Below are 19,143 nucleotides of genomic sequence, written 5' to 3' on the forward strand. Positions count from 1 at the left end.
AACGTTATTCACCGTCTTCCCTTTATCGTCTGTCTGTACACTGTGGATGGCTCGATTGTAATCATGTACTGTCTTTTTGCTGACTGGTTAGCACGCAACAAAAGCTTTTCACTGTATCTCAGTACATGTGACAATAAACTCAACTCAACTAAACCCAACTCAATTCAACTCACCATTTCCAGGTTCCCCACCATCCCCACTAGTTCACCATCACCGTTCGTTCATCATCATTGGGTCTAAATCCTAGAGTACCCTCCCCAACAGCAGACGAGCACCTCTTCACTGGAAGGACTCCAGCGATTCAAGATGGCAGCTCTCCAACATCTCCTCAAGGGGTTAACTAGGGATGTTCAATAAACGTTGACCTTACCAGCAACATTGGGATCTCATAAATAATATTAAACCCACCTGCCTGCCCTCTCCTTCGCATTCCCCGGCTGGTTGTCTCCCGCTTGTATTCCCGCTCGGCAAGTGTCCAGGAGATGGAGAGGGCAGGAGGGATTGGCCTTAGGGATGCTGTTGCTCCTGCAAGATATCAGGGGCACGTTCGGGGAATTTAACTGTCAGTCCGATCATGTTCACAAATACTAGGAGTGGAATTAGGCCATTCAGCCCACCAATCTATTCCGCCATTCAATCATAGCTGATCTATCATTCCCTCTCAACCACATTCTCCTGCCTTCTTCCCCATAACTCCTGACAGCCATACTAATCAAGAACCAACCAAATCTCCACTTTTAAAATATCCAATGACGTGGCCTCCACAGCTGTCTCTGGCAATGAATTCCGCAGATTCTCCACCCTCTGACGAAAGAAATTCCTTCTTATCTTTTTCTAAATGTAGGTCTTTTTATTCGGAGGCTATGGCCTCTGGTCCTAGACTCTCCTCTTCACATTCACTCCATCCAGGCGTTTCATTATGGGAAATTACAGATCGAACAAACCCTAAAGTCGGCACCCGCCCACCGTTTTTCATGAGAATTTGCTTAGCTTCCATTGACAAGTCGGGCCTTTAGTCATTTACCTTACTCAAGTAAATTGATGTAATTTGCCTTATCAACACTTCCCTGCAAGGATGGGTCTTCTGTTGCCTTCTCCACCTACCAGAAGATGTGGGAAAAAGGGTAACAGTAATTCCGATCGAGGCTGTGCTTTTCCCACTGCCTTCCTCTCCTTTCCTACAGGAAGCCTACTGTGGATTCATCGTGCTCCTGATGGCCGTGTACTGGTGCACCGAGGTCATCCCTCTAGCCGTCACTGCCATCCTTCCCGCTCTCCTCTTCCCGTTGTTCGGAATCATGACGTCCAAGGATGTAAGGTTGTTTCTCATCTCACTTGACCAGAACCCACAAATAGAACTGTCATGTGATCAGCACATTTCCTCATTTCAGAGTGTTTTAGTTTAATCTCGTTTAGAGATACAGCGTGGAAACAGCCCCTTCGGCCCACCGAGTCCATGCCAACCAGCGGTGCCCTGTACATTAGTTCTATCCTATACACAGGGACAATTTACAGAAACCATTGAACCTACAAACCTATAAATCTTTGGAGTGTGGGAGAAAACCGGAGCACCCGGAGAAAACCCACGTGGTCAAGTGGAGAAACTACAAACTCCATAAAGACAGCTCCCGTAGTCAGGATAAAAGCCAGGTCTCTGGCGGTGTGAGGCAGCAACTCTACCGATGCGTCGCTGTACCACGTCACTGTACCGTCCAGTAGAGCGCTGGGGTGGACCTTGTCTGAATCAGGTCAGAGAGAAGGGCTTTCGTGATTGGAGCCTGGCCCAACCTGTTCAAACAGTGATTACTGGTTCACAGCCCAGCAGAGGAGTCTTCCTGACATGGTGACCAACATCAGTCTACCACTGGGTGTGTGGAGGTCACCAGCAACAGTGGGAATGCCTGCTCACGCCACTAATAGTCCCCGGCTGTCTGTACAACAGGCAGCAACACCCACAGACCACCCACATGACTAAATAACAGACAGTACTTTTCTTTTCCGTAACAATGAGTTTTCATTACATATTCACAGTTTACAGTGTTTACAATAATGTTTACATTGATCAAAACCACTATTCATGCAGTTTGAAAACACCAGCTTTCAGATTACAACATTGTCAGACCTCAATTCCCCATGGTGGCCAGTGGGGGGGGGGGGCTCTCTGGAGCGTTAGCATGAGTGTTGAGGGCTGAAGGGACTGGTTTCCAGAGGGCTAGTATGGACATTGTGGGCCAAATGGATTCTCGGGAGGGCAGCTCAGTCACTCAAGCCTGGTGTGCTGGCAGCATATTCACATACGGCTGGTGGGCTGGCAGTTGACTCACGGCTATTGAAATTCCATTTCAAGCAGGGTGCAAGTCCACTAAATTCAAGTGCAGTTTCCTACCACTTCAAGCACGGTGCAAGGCCACCAAATTCACGTGCAGTTTCATACCACTTCAAGCAGGTTGCAAGGCCACCAAATTCAAGTGCAGTTTTCTACCACTTCAAGCAGGGTGCATAGCCACCAAATTCAAGTGCAGTTTGTTACCACTTCAAGCAGAATGCAAGGCCACCTAATTCAAATGCAGTTTCATACCACTTCAAGCAGGGTACAAGGCCACCAAATTCAAGTGCAGCTTCATACCACTTCAAGCAGGGTGCAGGGCCACCAAATTCAAGTGTAGTTTCATACAACTTCAAGCAGGGTGCAAAGCCACCAAATTCAAGTGCAGTTTCAACGGAGGCGTTGGGGGCACCGCATTGAAGGCAGCCTCTGCCTACAGTCTGTCTGTTTTTCAATCTTTTTTTAAATTTTTAGTCAGTTTTAAAGTTTGGTTTGAGGATTCTTTAGCTGTTCTTATGTGGGGGTAAGGGGAAAACTGTTTCCCAGTCACTTCCTGGCGAGGACGCAACTATTGTCAGAGTCGCGTCCTCGCCCCCCTTCTCGCAGCCTTCCACCTGGATTGGAGCGGCCTTTCCTGCCGGGGACCCGGACCAGAGCTCCAGCAACGGCGGCGCAGCGCTGCATTCACCGCGGAGCGGGCGATGCCTTACCTGGGATCGCCGTTGAAGCTCTGGAGTGTTGGGCTGCTGCTTCAACATCGGAGCTGTGGTTTGAAGAGCTTCCAGCGTGGCCGGCGCTGATCAACATCGAGGAGTCATGGGGCCCTTTGCCGAGGGCGGCCAGTGTTGAATCTTCACCCAGCGCGGTCTGTGGACTTCGGGAGCTGCGGTAGGCCACCAAATTCAAGAGCAGTTTCATACCACTTCAAGCATGGTGCAGGGCCACCAAATTCAAGTGCAGTTTCATGCCACTTCAAGCAGGCTGTAAGGCCACCAAATTCAAATGCCGTTTCCGTTGTCATTGGTGCCTAGCACCTTGGAGCGGCCTCCAACCGGAACGACCTTGGGGCTCCAGTCGCAGAGCCTGCGGACCTACCATCGTGGAGCTGGCCGGCTTCGGAGCATGGAGAGCTGTGGTGGCACGCTGCTGCGGCCCGACTTCAGAGCTTCAGTCCCCTATTCCACTCCATTATCCGACCTCTCCCCACCCTCCTCTGTTTCCTCCCCTAACCCCCTCCCTCCCCTCCTGTCTCTCCTCCTCCATCACCTCTCCATCCCTCTTCCTACCCCTATCCTCAATTCCCCAGCATTCCCTTCCCTCCTCTTCACCCTCCCTCTTCTTTCCCCTCTTCTCCCCTCCCCAGTCCCTTCCTCATCTCTCTCTCCTTCTCCTTTCCCCTACCCTCAATCACTCCCGCTCTCCATAACCCCTCTTCTCTCCCTACTCCCATCCTCTGCCTCTATCCCCTGCTCCCCAACTCCTCAACTCCTCACTATTCCACCCCCCCCAAAATTGCGATGTTTAAAAAAAAAATGAAATTCGCAATGAAAATTGTGTTTTTTTTCTGCTCCCCCGCTCTAATGCAGCTTCTGCGAATTTTAATGGTTTCATACCTTCAAGCAGGGTGAAACCACCATAAAAACCAGAAAAAAGACCACAAAACACAACAAAACGACATAAAACCACATAAAAACCACAGAAAAGACACATTAAAAAACAGATAAAACCACACTCACAGTTCAGTAGACATTCAGTGTGTTCAGATGATTCACTGCTCAGATAGAGAGTCATGACCTCTTCTCCATCTTGCAGAGACTGAGCCACGCCCACACTTCCAGTATTTATAGTCCCTCCCCCCTCCCATCGGAAGTGGCGTGGCCTTCATGGCGTGATTGACAGGGGAGAGAATCTCAACATTTTTTGAACACTGATAACTCTTTTATTTTTTTATCGATGGGAAAAATCCTTTGCACCTGATGAGCGGACTCTGAGTAAGGTGGCTAAAAATCACAGCCGCAAGTGGTAGCGTTTTTTTTTATGATGTAGATTTATTACTTTTAATTATGTAGATATTCGGGATCCCACTGGGACGTCATTGTGAAATCGAACACGGCTGACGGGCAGGGCAAGTGGAAAAGTGGTTTTGTAAAGTGTTTATTGTAAAGGTTAAAATGTGAATAACTTGTAAAATATAACATTACTCTGAATGAAACTTGGTGCTGTACATTGCAGGATCATGGTGAATAAGGTGGGCCAAACATTGCAGTGCTGTCCCGTTTTGGCGGAATTTCCGGAACTCACGCACATGCACTCACACATAGAAACAAATAAGATGAGAAATGTTGTAATATATAGATTGATTCACAGTTTACAGTGTTTACATTAATGCTTACAATGATCATACAGTTTTGAAAACACCAGATATCAGATTAGAAACTGACCTAAATCCCCCACGGTAACCAGTGTTCACAGAAGGATTCCATGGTTCCCGTGGACACATTTCTCCGGGGACTCGCAGGCATGGATGTAGGCCTGGAAGAGGTGGAAGCCGTTGAATCGGGTAGAACCCTCGACTGCCCACTGCCTTGACTTGTGAATGTTGTGAATCGCCATCTTGGCCAGGAGAAACTGACAGGGAGATGACCTCTGCAACCCCCCCCTCCCACCACCCTCTGTACCGGGTGACCAAAGATCAGGAGCGTGGGGCTAAAGTGCAGCCAAAATCTGAGGGGCAGCCCCTCTAGATACAAACAAGGGATGCAATCTTGCACACTCTGTGTAAACATGGTACTCTTCTGAAGTGTCAGGCAGCTGGCGAGTCCGTGACAGGCAGCATTGTCTGTTTAACAGACAGCCCAGTCCACAGACCATCCCACCAATGTCTGTGCAACAGGCAACTTTGCACACGCCCACTGCTATCTGTGAGACAGGTAACTCTGCACACATCACTCTCGATGCCAATGGACACCTCTGCCCACAGAGCCACCATGGCAGTGCAGAGCTGTCCTGTCCTCGGGAGCGGGTAGAACCAAGCTCATTCCGCCTGTGTCTCTCGTTACAGGTGAGCAAGCAGTACATGAAAGACACCAACATGCTCTTCCTTGGCGGGTTGATGGTGGCGGTGGCCGTGGAGACCTGCAACCTCCACAAGCGCATCGCACTGCGGGCCCTCCTCTTCGTTGGCGTCCGGCCCGCTCTGTAAGACTCTTTGTAAGGGGGTTAGTTGTAAGGGGGCGTCAGTGTTTCCAGCATTGCACGTGTAGTAAATGTCCCTGCACATACAATGCTCAAGAGAATTTAATTTTAATTGTCATATTCACCAGGAATGAAACTACAAAATTCTTACCTGCTGCAGCTTTAGGGCCTCCTTCAGGTAATAAATTCATTAAATATACAATAAACAACAATACAATAAATTATCAGCTCTACTAGGGAATCAGACCATAATGGTGCAAAGTAAAAGTATATAGTGCAATTAAAACAAAGCCCATGGTAGTTCGGTGCTGAGGTAAGTTGTGGTCACTGTTGGACAATAACCTAATATTTGCTGAGAAGAAGCTGCTCTTGAACCTGGTGGTCACCGTTCTCAGACTCCTGTACCTTCTCCCTAAGAGTAGCAGCGAGATGAGAGCATGGCCAGGGTGGTGTGGGTCTTTGATGATATTGGCTGCCTTTTTGAGGCACTGCCTCCTGCAGATTCCTTCGATGGTCAGGAGGTCAGTACCTGTAATGGGCCAGGAAATGTCCACCATGCTGTAATCTCCTTTATTCTTGAGTGTTTGAGTTGCTGAACTAGACCGTGACACAACCAGTCAATGTACTCTCGACCAAGCACCTATGGAAGTTTCAGAGAGTACTGATCGACATACTGCATCTGTTATGTACTGAGAGGGTTGAGCTGCAGGGTGGAAGGGTTGGTGAAACAGTGTTGGCTGATTTCCTGGGTGATCCTGTTGGATGCAGCTGTTGATCTGGAGCCCACAGCGGGGCCCGTGATTGCCCGCGTCTCCATGGTGCCGTCTTCATGGTTACCGCTGTGGAGCTGGTGAAAGTGGAAGTCTAAAATTGAATGCTGACTCAGCAGGTCAGGCCATGTCTGTGGAGAAAGAACCAGAGTCAATGTTTCAGGTCACAAACCTTTTGTCGAGGTTGGTAGGTTAATTGGCCACTGCAATTTGCTCTTGGTGTGGAAATGTGTGGTAGAATCCGGGGGGGGAGTTGATGGGGATGTGGGGAGAATATACAGTACATAGGTCGTAGAACAGCACAGCATGGGAACAGCCACTCATAATATCTGTGCCAAACTTGATGCCAATTTAAACTAATCTCCACCTGCACATGATCCATTTCCCTCCATTCCCTGTGTATTCATGTGCCTATATGAAAGCCACAATCGTTCCTGCCTCCTTCTCCACCCCTGGCAGCCACCACTCTCTGTGTGTGGAATAAATCTTGCCTCGTTTCATCTCCTGTACACTGAACCCCTTTCACCTTTGAACACTCTCCCTGTGACTGCGTGGGTTTCCACCGGGTGTTCCGGTTTTCTCCCACATCCCAAAGACATGCAGGTTTGTAGGTTAATAGTAAGATTAAATGAGAACTTACCAGTTTGAAGTTTGATCTTTATTTTATGAGGAGTTACATCGAGGGATTACGTGAAGCACGCATGCGCGTCAATCTTCAAAGCAGCAGTAGATGAAATAAACATAGTAAAATAAAAGAAACTAGAATACCAGTTGACCTTTATGATAGAGGGTGGGCGTGGAGGGCACGTAATCCCTCGACGTAACTCCTCATAAAATAAAGATCAAACTTCAAACTGGTAAGTTCTCATTTAATCTTACTATTTTACTTCGGAGTCACGTGAGTGACTGTGAAGATTTTAAAGATCTGTGATTTCATGCCGTGGAACGAGTCCCTGCCTCACACACTGCTGTAGTTGACCAAAGGAGAAAGTATGTTATCGTATTCAGACATGAATCAGAAATTCAAAACAATAGTCAATTTATTTTAACAAAGAATAATAATGATCCCTTCCATTCGGGATAAATCATAATACAGAACTTAAAATTGATTCTGCAAATACCGCAGGTTTGGTAATCGGCTTATGATAAAACTGCTTGAAGGTCCTCTCTCTAGACCATCCTACTGTACCCAGGATGTGGTCCATTGGCACTTCCAATTCCCTTGCTGCCGATGTTGCTGCAGCCCTAGTGGAATGAGATTTGAAAGTATCAGTATCCACCCCTGCAGCTCCCAAAACCTGTCTGAGCCACCTAGATATGGTTTGCGCCGATACCCTATTATGAGGCTGTTTATGGCTAATCAACAACCCCATTTCATTGCCTCTAAGATGTTTAGTGGTCTCTATATATTGTAACAGATGTGATACAATACATAGGCGGGTATCTGTTGGGTATGCTCAGAACTGTAGTTTAAGGCCTGATGATCCTGGCCTGTTTTGTTTCACTAATTCCAAGATGTGAAAAATTATCTTGTTGGTTGATATAACCATTGTGTCCAGTCTTAATTTATGTAGGGACTGGACCCGTTTGTGCCGAGACTAGTGCCATCAGCATGACTGTTTTTTGTGTCAGTTTTTCCAAGGACAGGGACGTTGCTGGTGACCAACCCCTGAGCAACGTAAGGACAAGACTAACATCCCAAATCTGGGAATACCTTGCTCCAGGAGGGTTCGTGTTGAAGATACCCCTCATTAGCTTGGAAACCAGAGGGTGAGATCCAACAGTGTGCTGTTCTAACCCCTGCCACAAGTATGCTGATAGGGCACTCCTGACACAGTTAATGGCACTGTTGCTGAGACCTTCCTCAAAATGAAGGCTAGCCAGAAATTCCAGAACGTTAGTTACAGAAGCTATATTGTACGAAATATTAGTCCTTGTACAATATATCTCCCATTTTCTGATGTATGAGAGATATTGCTTCTTGGTGGATTCTCTGTATGCCGCCGTGATCATATTCATGGTTCGGTCCGTCAGCCCCAGGTCCACAAGCGGTCTTTTTAAATTCTGTAAATTAACAGATTGATCCTGTCATGGCATGGGCGACTCTCCCCTGTCACAGGATGGACCAACAAATCCGGTCGTTTGCGGACGGACATACATGGTTCAGAGACCATGTCGAGAACCACAGGGAACCATGGCTGAGTAGACCAATCGGGTACCACCAAGATACCTGACGCAGAGTCTTGTTGTATTTTGCGTAAGACCCGACTGATGAGGCAGAAGGGGGGAAAAGCATAGAAAAACAATTTTCCCCAGTCCAGCGAGAAGGCGTCCATCGCTGCTGCCCCAGGGTCTGGTTCCCAAGCGACATATGTTGGTAACTGGTGATTCGGCCTAGATGTGAATAGATCGATATCTGGTGTTCCATATTTCGTTATAATATCAGCAAATACTTTGTGGTCCAACATCCATTCGGTGTTGTCATTAAATTTTCGTGACCTGGTGTCTGCCACTGTATTGAGTTTACCTGGTAGGTAAGTAGCTGATATCCAAATAATTCTATTGATTGCCAAATTGTATTAGCCAGATTGTCACATGATATCAATTAGATTCCACCCATATGATTAATATATGCCACCACTGTGGTATTATCAATTTGTAGGCGGACATGCAGATGGTGCATTTTTGAGCAATATGCCTTTAGCCCACAGAACGCACCCAACATCTCTAAATAATTTATACCCAGATTTTGCAGTAAAGATGATTCATGTGCATCCCATCTACCACCACAGCTGGATATGGTATTAGTAGCACCCCAACCGTGAGCGCTGGCATCAGTTTGTAATATAACTGCTGTGTTGCTGATAATGATGGGGCTGGAGCTATGCCGTATGTTTTGCCTCCACCATTGTAATTCCAAAATTGCTTTAACTTGTAATTGCATTGGTCGGTCGAAATGACCAGCATGATGTTTGAGTGCTTGCACCTTTGCTCTTTGTACATTTTGGTAATGCGAAGGTCCAAACTGTGTGGCTGGAAAGGCAGTCACAGGTTTTCCAATCACTCTTGCTACTTGTCGAATAGATGGTTGACTGATGACAACAAGGTTGTTGCAGGCCTCCATTAAGTCTGCTCCCTTGCCCTTTGGCAAAGTTACAGACATAGTGGATAGTCATTAGTGAACCCCAGATAATCCATAGTTGTAGATGGCGTCAACAGATTTATCTGGATGGATGATAAACCCCAGTTTTTCAAACAAGAGTTTGGTAGCTGATACAGCTGATTTAGCTAAATCCAGGGTTTTCCCACAATTAATATATCATCGAGATATGCCATGACAATATGTTTCTGTTTTCGGAGAAACGCCAAGGCTGGTTTTAATATTTTAGTAAATAGTCTGGGGGCTGATGTTAATCCATTAGGCAACGCATTTTACTGTCAGAGCTGCCCCATTCCGTTAAACTTCAGATATCGGCGATGATCCTTCTGTATAGGGACCGAATAGTATGCATCTTTTAAATCGATGCAAGCCATGAAGTAACCTTCGGAAATCAATTGTTTGGCATTAACGAAGGTTTCCATTTTGAAGTGAATATACTTTACAAACGTATTCAGTTTAGTCAAATCAAGGATGATGCGGCAACCACCATCTTTTTTAGTTTTTGTGAAAATATTGGACACAAATTCTAGAGAGTCGTGTTGGGATCTCTCAATTACTCCTTTGGCATACAGCCTCCCCAGCTCTGCATGACCTTCCAGATTTTCCTGTTGTGATAGCAAGGCTCATGTTGAAATGGGGAAATGTCTTTGTGAATAAATTCAATTTCGTATCCCTGAATACTATGTAGTATATAAGGGTCAGAAGTTATAGACCTCCATGCCTCCCAAAACAAGTGTAACCTACCTCCAGTTAGTATAGAACTTACACCCCCCTATGTTCTGGAAGGAACCAGACCCACCTACCTCCATGGTTACCAGTGGAGTGTTCATTTCTTCTGCTTCTGCCTCTTCGGAGGTAGAGGCGCTGGAGTGCGGGGTTGGCGCATCTTCCACGAAGGTCGTTCTTGGCCGTGGCCTAAAAAAGACCTCCGTGTTGGTTGTGTGGCCTTCGTGCTTTCACCAGCTTCCTGGTATCGTGGCCTGTTGGTAGATGCATAGGGGTGCTGCCGCTGGAGATGTAAGGTCTTGCTCGATGTTGACGCCTTCATGAGCCCGACGACTTTTGCTTCTTCGTCGAGCTCTTTAACCTGCTTAGACCAGTTGCCCCCAAATAGCAGTATTGGTGGTTGTGTAATGCTAGCTACAATACAATACAATAATATACAATACTGTTTATTTGTCATTTGAACCTCACTTGAAGTTCAAACGAAATTTCGTTTCTGCAGTCATACAAGAAAAGAACCAAGACACACACCAACACAATTTACACAAACATCCATCACAGTGAATCTCCTCCTCACTGTGATGGAAGGCAAAGTCTTGTCTCTCCCCTGCTGCTCCATTCCTCTCCCGAAGTCAAAGTCAAAGCCCCCAGCGGGCGCTAGCAAGTCCGTGGCCATTTAAAGCCGCGCCGGGCGATGTAAGGCCCTGCTCCGGGTCTTGATGTTGGAGCCCCGGCGGGCTCTAGCAAGTCCCGCGGCTGTTTAAGCCGCGCCGAGCGGTGTAAGGCCCCGCTCCAGGTCACTCTCAACCCCGCAATTCGGGCGGGAGACGTCGCCGTTGCCGGTGCCCCGCAAAGCAGTCTCCCACCAGGGACCTGCGAGCTCGCGATGTCACCATCCACTGGAGTCGAGTCGCAGCAGCGCGCCACCACAGCTCTCCACGCTCCGAAGCCGGCCAGCTCCACGATGGTAGGTCCGCAGCTCCGCCGGCTCCGTGACTTGAGCTGTCGTTCCGGTTGGAGGCCGCTCCACGGCGCTAGGCCCCAACGGCAACGGAGACCCGACAGGGAAAAGGTCGGGTTCCCGTACAGGGAAGACATCTAAAAGTTTCCCCCCCACCCACCGCCCCCCCCCCCCCCCCCCCCCCCCCCCCCCCCCCGACACATACACAGTCAAAAACCCACCACAAACTATACCCTCAACAGGACAATAAAATAAAAAAAGACAGACGGACTGCAGAGGCCGCTGCGACATCGGTCGCGCCGCCCACCCACTAGTTTTACACAACCCTGCAAATTTGCGGTTCAAAGCAGGTCGGATGGCATTTTTCCTTAGGCAGTTGATCTCAAATTGCGTGTTGCAGAGAAGTGCCAGTGCATCCTGTTGTGCTTCTGACATCTCTGTGCCGTCCACCGGCCGAGCAAACGTCGTTATTCCCGAAGCCAACAGCTTGAGTATTTTCTGCATCTTTACCTCTTGGATTCGGATGCCTGCACCGATGTACCCCCAGATAGAACGGTTCACTGCAGGAACATTAAGTGAGACACAGTTCTCTGGTGCCATATATTTGGCAGTTTCATTCAAAACTTGTTCCGGCAGCTGCTTGAATGAAAGGTAGTCAATGCTCGCTGCCAGCTTTGGCTGTAACGACTGTCCCGCCACGCGCATGCGTGCTGGCAGGGTCTTCACATAGTCACTCACGTGACTCCGAAGTAAAATCGGCCACGTTAAAATTGCTCCTTGTGTGTAGAGAGTGGATGAGAAGGTGGTATAGCATAGAACTAGTGTGAATAGGTTTAGTTTAGTTTAGTTTCGTTTAGAGATACAGCAAGGTGAGCCTTTGGCCCACTAAGTCCACACCGACCAGCGATCCCCACACACTAAAGCTATCCTACACATCAATGGCTGGCATGGACTCGGTGGGCCGAAGGGCATATTTCCATGCTGTCGCTCTCTGAACCAAACCCTTGTCTTGCCTGTTGTGATGCAGGTTCTTGAAGCTGAAACAGTAAACGTGTCTCTCTCCACAGATGCTGTCTGACCCGCTGAGTGTTTCCAGCAATCTCCTGCGTTGATTCCCGGAAGGGTGGATTGATGTAGTGAGAAGGGGTGAACGTGTCAGCGGGAGGGTTGCCTTCATGAACCGGCCTTGTCATCTGTGTCCTGCCCAGGTTGATGATGGGCTTCATGGGCGTGACGGCGTTCCTCTCCATGTGGATCAGTAACACGGCCACCACCGCCATGATGGTGCCCATCGCCCAGGCCGTGCTGGACCAGCTCGACACCACCGCGCCACCGGTGGGAGATCCAGAGCCGGGACAGGGAGAGACTGCCGGAGAGCAGGAACTGGAGGAGAAGGATGCCACAGATGAAGAGAATCAACCAGGTGGGAGGCAGCTCCGTGTGAGGAATGAGGACCTCCTGCTGGGGTTTGTGGGGAACAATCACCTCCCTGTGGGGTCATTGGGGAATGTGGACCCCTATGTGAGGTCGAAGGGAAACATTGGTTGGTGGGTAATTAGAGCCTTGGTGTGGGGCATATGGACCACAGGTTCTCTTGCCGGACACTGCCATCCACTCTCGGTTCAGAGGCTTTAGACCTCCCCAGTGAGCTGCCCGAAGCAGATGATCCAGGATTTTCTGACCACATGATGGGCTTGGTCAGGGGACCGCAGATGCTGGGCTCCCCAGCCCCACCATGCCTGGACCTCCGCCCATCCCCTCCTCAGCTGAGGGTGGGATATGAGCTGTGAAGGAAGGAACTGTAGGTGTTGGTTTAAACCGAAGATAGACACAAAAGCTGGAGTAACTCAGCGGAATAGGCAGCATCTCTGGAGAGAAGGAATGGGTAATGTTTCGGGTCGAGACCTTTATTCAGACTAGGTGTCTTTTACACGGAGAGTTGTGCGTGCGTGGAATGTGCTGCTGGGGGTGGTGGTGGAGGCAGATACAATGCAGGGATATGGATGATGTGCAGGCTGAGGAGATTAGTCTAACTTGATTAGCATGGACACTGGGCTGAAGGGCCTGTTCCTATTCTGTGTTGCGTGTTGCTGCCTGATCGGGTGTCTTGTACCTCCTTGCTGTAGCTCTGATCTCTCCAGTGGTGCAGACTCAGGACGCTGACGTGGAGCGGGAGGTGGAGGTGGAGGTGTCTGCGGTCCCGCACAGCGATGCGCAGAAAGAGCAGCAGCGGCTACGGAAGATGCTCTCCCTGTGCGTCTGCTACTCCGCCAGTATCGGGGGCACGGCCACTCTCACCGGCACCGGCCCCAACCTGGTGATGAAGGGGCAGTTCAGCCAGTGAGTGCTCCCCCCCCCCCCCCCCCCCCCCCCCATCCCGAGCTGCCCTCAGTCACACCGGCCCTTCGGTCCAACTGATCCCTTCGGTCCAACAGATCCCTGACCACGAACTTACCCCGTCAGTGTTCGTCCCACACCCCTCTCACCCCGCTCTGCCCTCACTCACACAGCCCGGACACAAGCCGTTCGGCCCAACTCGAACCCAACTTACCCCATCTCTGCTAGTCCCAGCTGCCTGTGTTTGCCCCTTAGCCCTCTGAACATTTGCTATCCATGAACCTGTCCAACTGCTTTTTTAATGTTATAGTACCTGCCACAATTATCACCTCTGGCAAATCGTTCCATATACCCATCTCCCTCAGTGTGAAAAGGATTCAGGAGATGTAGTCAGTATGGATAGAACTGAGAAAATGTAAAGGTAAAAATACCCTAATGGGAGTTATCTACAAGCCCCCAAACAGTAGCCTGGATATAGGGTGCAAGTTGAATCAAGAGTTAAAATTGGCATGTTGCAAAGGTTTTTATGGGAGATTTCAACATGCAGGTAGACTGGGAAAATCAGGTTGGTGTTGGACCCCAAGAAAGGGAGTTTGTGGAGTGCCTCCGTGATGGATTCTTAGAGCAGCTTGTACTGGAGCCAATCAGGGAGAAGGCAATTCTGGATTTAGTGTTGTGTAATGAACCGGATTTGATAAGGGGACTCAAGCTAAATGACCCATTAGCAGGTAGTGACTATAATATGCTAAGTTTTAATCTACAATTTGAGAGGGAGAAGGGAAAATTGGAAGTGTCAGTATTACATTTGAACAATGGGGACCAGGGAGCCATGTGGGAGGAGCTGGCCAAAGTTGACTGGAAAGATACCCTAGCAGGGATGACAGTGGAACAAAAGTGTGGCACGTATTTCTAAGAATAATACAGAGGGTGCAGGATCGGTTCATTGGGGCGACCGTGGCTGACAATGGAAGTCAAGGACAGTGTAAAATTAAAAGAGAAGTATAACATAGCAAAGATGAGCGGAAAGCCAGAGGTTTGGGTAACTTTTTAAGAGCAACAGAAGATAACTAAAAAGGCAATACGGGGAGAAAAGATGAGGTACGAAGGTAATTTAGAAAAGAATATAAAGGAGGACAGTAAAAGCTTCTTTTAGGTATGTGAAGAGGAAAAAATTAGTTAAGACCAAAGTTGGATCCTTGAAGACTGAAATAGGTGAATTTATTATGGGGAACTAGGAAATGGCAGACAAGTTCAACAGGTACTTTGGATCTGTCTTCACTTTAATTTCATTGTACATTTTAATTTCATTGTACATGTATAGTGACAATAAATGGCATATCATATATTATATCACACAAACAATTTCCCTGATGTACTAGTGGCCAGAGGATCTAGGGGGACGGAGGAACTGAAGGAAATCCACATTAGGCAGGAAATAGTGTTGGGTAGACTGATGGGACTGAAGGCTGATAAATCCCCAGGGTCTGATGGTCTGCATCCCAGGGTACTAAAGGAAGTGGCTCTAGAAATTGTGGATGCATTGGTGATCATTTTCCATTGTTCTATAGATTCAGGATCAGTTCCTGTGGTTGGAGGGTAGCTAATGTTTTCCCACTTTTTAAGAAAGGCGCGAAAGAGAAAACGGAATTATAGACCAGTTAGCCTGACATCGGTGGTGGGGAAGATACTGGAATTAATTATAAAAGATGAAATAGTGGCACATTTGGATAGCAGTAACAAGATCAGTCCATGTCAGCATGGATTTAGAAGGGGAAATCATGCTTGACTAATCTTCTGGAATTTTTTGAGGATGTAACTTGGAAAATGGACAAGGGAAAGCCAGTTGATGTTAGTGTACCTGGACTTTCAGAAAGCATTTGATAAGGTCCCACATAGGAGATTAGTGGACAAAATTTAGAGCACATGGTATTGGGGGTAGGGTACTGACATGGATAGAAAATGGGTTGGCAGACAGGAAACAAAGAGTAGGGATTAGCAGGTCCCTTTCAGAATGGCAGGCAGTGACAAGTGGGGTACCGCAAGGCTTGGTGCTGCGACCACAGCTATTTACAATATACATCAATGATTTAGATGAAGGGATTCAAAGTAACATCAGCAAATTTGCAGATGACACAAAGCTGGGTGGCAGTGTGAACTGTGAGGAGGATGCTATAAGAATGCATGGTGACTTGGACAGGTTGGGTGAGTGGGCGGATGCATGGCAGATGCAATTTATTGTGGATAAATGTGAGGTTATCCGCTTTGGTGGCAAAAACAAGAAGGCAGATTATTATCCGAATGGTGTAAAGTTGGGGAAATGGGAAGTACAAAGAGATCTGAGGGTCCTTGTTTATCACTCACTGAAAGTAAGCATGCAGGAACAGCAGGCAGTGAAGAAAGCTGATGGCATGTTGGCCTTCATAACGAGAGGAGTTGAGTATAAGAGCAAAGAGGTCCTTCTCCAGTTGCCCTAGTGAGACCACACCTCGAGTATTGTGTGCAGTTTTGGTCTCCAAATTCGAGGAAGGACACTTGCTTTTGAGGGAGTGCAGTGTAGGTTCACGAGGTTAATTCCCAGGATGGCTAGACTGTCTTATGTTGATAGAATAGAGAGGCTGGGCTTGTATACTCTGGAATTTAGAAGGATGAAAGGGAATCTTATTGAAACATGTAAGATTGTTAAGGGATTGGACATGCTAGAGGAAGAAAACATGTTCCCGATGTTGGGGGAGTCCAGAACCAGGTACCACAGTTTAAGAATAAGGGTTAGGCCATTCAGAACAGAGATGAGGAAAAACTTTTTTACCCAGAGTTGTGAATCTGTGGAATTCTCAGCCTCCGAAGGCAGTGGAGGCCAATTCTCTGGATGCTTTCAACAGAGAGTTAGATAGAGCTTTTAAAGATAGTGGAGTTAGGGGATATGGTGAGAAGGCAGGAACGGGATAGTGAATGTGGATGACCAGCCATGATCACAATGAATGGTGGTGAGAGTAAAGGCCCAGTGTTGACAAACGCTCATCATAGATTAACCCACTCATTCCTGGGATCACTCTTGTAAACCTCCTCTGCACCCTCGCCAGAAGCCAGCACATCTTTCCTCAGATATGGTGCCTAAAGAGTGGCCTCGGTCCTTTCTCAAATTCTCCTGCCTCCAGTCTATTCTCATGCTGACAGTCCGCTCCCACAATGACCGCGCCATCTTGCGTAATCGGTAGCAGTCAATCCAATCTCAGGCCCAGCTTCCAGTCCTGGAACCAGAGGGCAGAAACCAAGATTGTCGCAGGCAACAAGGAGTGAGTTGTCCCAGTCTCCCAGACAAAGTCCGTCCCTCCATAACAGTAGCGGAACTGGCATTCTCTTCCTCCCGTCTCTCGTCCCTCCCCTTTCTCTCTCCCTCCCCCTCTTTCTTTCCCACCCCTCTCCTTCCCCTTTCTCTCTCTCGCCCTCTCTCTCTCCTCTCCCACCCCTCTCTCTCTCTCTCTCTCTCTCTCTCTCTCTCCCCCTCTCTCTCTCTCTCCCTCTCTCTCTCTCTCTCTCTCTCTCTCTCTCTCTCTCTCTCTCTCTCTCTCTCTCTCTCTCTCTCTCACACACACTCTCTTTCTCTCTCTCTCTCCCTCTCCCCTCTCTCTCTCTCCCTCTTTCTTTCTCTCCCTCTCTCCACCTCCCTCTCTCTACTCCTCACTCTCCACCCCTCTCCAGCTCCCTCACTCACTCCCTCTCTCTCTCTCTCTCCCCCCCCCTCCCTCTCCCTCTCTCTCTCTTCCTCTCCTCTCTCTCCCTCCCTCTCTCCTTCCCTTCTCTCTCTCCCCCTCTCCCTCCCCCCCCCCTCCCCCTCTCTCCCCCCCCCCCCCCCCTCTCCCCTCCCCTTCCTCCCTCCCCCCCCATGTTCTCTCAGAGGGGGTGATGGAACTCGATGATTCCCTCCTGACTTGGTGCTTGTGGTTTTGAAGGATCTTCCCCGAAAGTGGAGATATAATCAACTTTGCCTCCTGGTTTGGCTTTTCCTTCCCGAACATGCTGATCCTGCTGACCTGCTGCTGGCTCTGGCTGCACCTGCTGTTCCTGGGAGTGAAGTGAGTGACACCACGGAGCGGGAACCCTGGTTAGTCTGTTACCGAGCTACAGCCCATTGCTTTTGGTTCAGGTCCTATGTGGACGAGCATTCACCAGGTGGGCAGGGTGCGACGAGGCGGGAGTGGAGGAGGGGCCTAGTGACAGGTGAAGCCTGCACTGCGGGTGTGGAGCAGGGGCCTAGCAGTAGGTGATGTCTGCGGGTGTGAAGGAGGGACCTAGCGGCAGGTGAAGCCTCCTCTGCGGGTGTGGAGCAGGGGGCTGGCGGCAAGTGAAGCCTGCACTGCGGGAGTGGAGCAGGGGCCTAGCAGTGGATGAAGCCTGTTCTGTGGGTTAAACCAGTCAGCGTGGACCCAGGGGACCAGAACTACCCTCAGGGTCACCTCGTCCCTGCCGGGAATGATGGGGAGCAGAGCCTGTAAAAGCCTCTCAGTGTTTTTCGTTTGTTTCACCCGCATTTTTCAAAGCTTCCAGAGTTGTCGTAGGAAGAACTCGCCGGTGGAGCAGGCGGCCTACGGCATTATCCAGGAGCAATACCACAACCTGGGTCACATGTCCTTCGCTGAGAAGCTTGTCCTCATCCTCTTCGTCCTGCTGGTGACCCTCTGGTTCACCAGGGACCCCGGCTTTGTGCGCGGCTGGGGCTCCCTCTTCAACAAGAAAGGCAAGAAGTAAGTCCCAACATCGGACACAACAGCAGCTAAAGGACACACAGTGCTGGAGTAATACAACAGGTCAGGCAGCATCCCTGGGAGAATATGGTCATGTGAAGGGTGTAGACCCGAAACATTACCTATCCATGTTCTCCAGAGATGGTGCCTGACCTGCAGAGTTATTCCAGCACTGTGTCCTTTTGTGTAATAACCGCTATAAAATTCATAAGATCTTGGAGCAGAATTAAACCATTCGGACCAATCATGGCTGATATGTCTCTCCCTCATAACCCCATTCTCCTGCCTTCTCCCCATAACCAATGACACCCGTACTAATCAAGAATATATCTATCTCTGCCTTAAAAATATCCATTGATTTAGCCTCGATAGCCTTCTGTGACAATAGAAACATAGAAATTAGGTGCAGGAGTAGGCCATTCGGCCCTTCGAGCCTGCACCGCCATTCAATATGATCATGGCTGATCAATGAATTCCACAATTCCTTTGTCCCATAACAGTTCAACAACAGTTCTAGACCCTTCGGCCCACCATGTCAGTGCTGACCATAGGTCTGACCTGATCCATAGACGCATGGCTCCCATTTTCTACTTTACCTACAACAAGGTGTTTTGATTCCACAATCACAATTAACATTGATTTGCATTCATCAAAACTGCTGTCTGTGCAGTTTGCAAACCAGATTCAGATTCAGATTCAGATTCAACTTTAATTGTCATTGTCAGTGTACAGTACAGAGACAACGAAATGCAGTTAGCATCTCCCTGGAAGAGCGACATAGAATATGACCCTCAATGGCCCTCAAAAGACAACAATGTCAGCCAGCAACGAAAACATCCCAACATTTACTCTGTCATGCCCCTCTGATGATCTTGCATGATAAATCAGGTTACCCCTAATATTTCTAAACTCCAAGGGCACAGTGGCAC

General features: G+C 48.6%; 1 protein-coding gene across 2 annotated transcripts in view; it reads left to right on the top strand.

The window, feature by feature from the left end:
- LOC129710610 (Na(+)/citrate cotransporter-like) overlaps positions 1–19,143 on the top strand; it is a 43,612-nt gene that overhangs the window by 4,608 nt on the left and 19,861 nt on the right. The window contains exons 2-7 of one of the 2 annotated variants that reach the window (XM_055657744.1): positions 1,185–1,313; positions 5,388–5,524; positions 12,344–12,558; positions 13,262–13,475; positions 17,423–17,545; positions 18,011–18,214. In XM_055657744.1, the coding sequence (XP_055513719.1) occupies positions 1,185–1,313; positions 5,388–5,524; positions 12,344–12,558; positions 13,262–13,475; positions 17,423–17,545; positions 18,011–18,214 (1,022 nt within the window). The remainder of the gene's footprint in view (positions 1–1,184; positions 1,314–5,387; positions 5,525–12,343; positions 12,559–13,261; positions 13,476–17,422; positions 17,546–18,010; positions 18,215–19,143) is intronic. The other variant, XM_055657745.1, reaches the window with a different exon arrangement.

Source organism: Leucoraja erinacea, chromosome 28 (genome assembly GCF_028641065.1).
Source record: "Leucoraja erinacea ecotype New England chromosome 28, Leri_hhj_1, whole genome shotgun sequence".
Taxonomy (NCBI): domain Eukaryota; kingdom Metazoa; phylum Chordata; class Chondrichthyes; order Rajiformes; family Rajidae; genus Leucoraja; species Leucoraja erinaceus.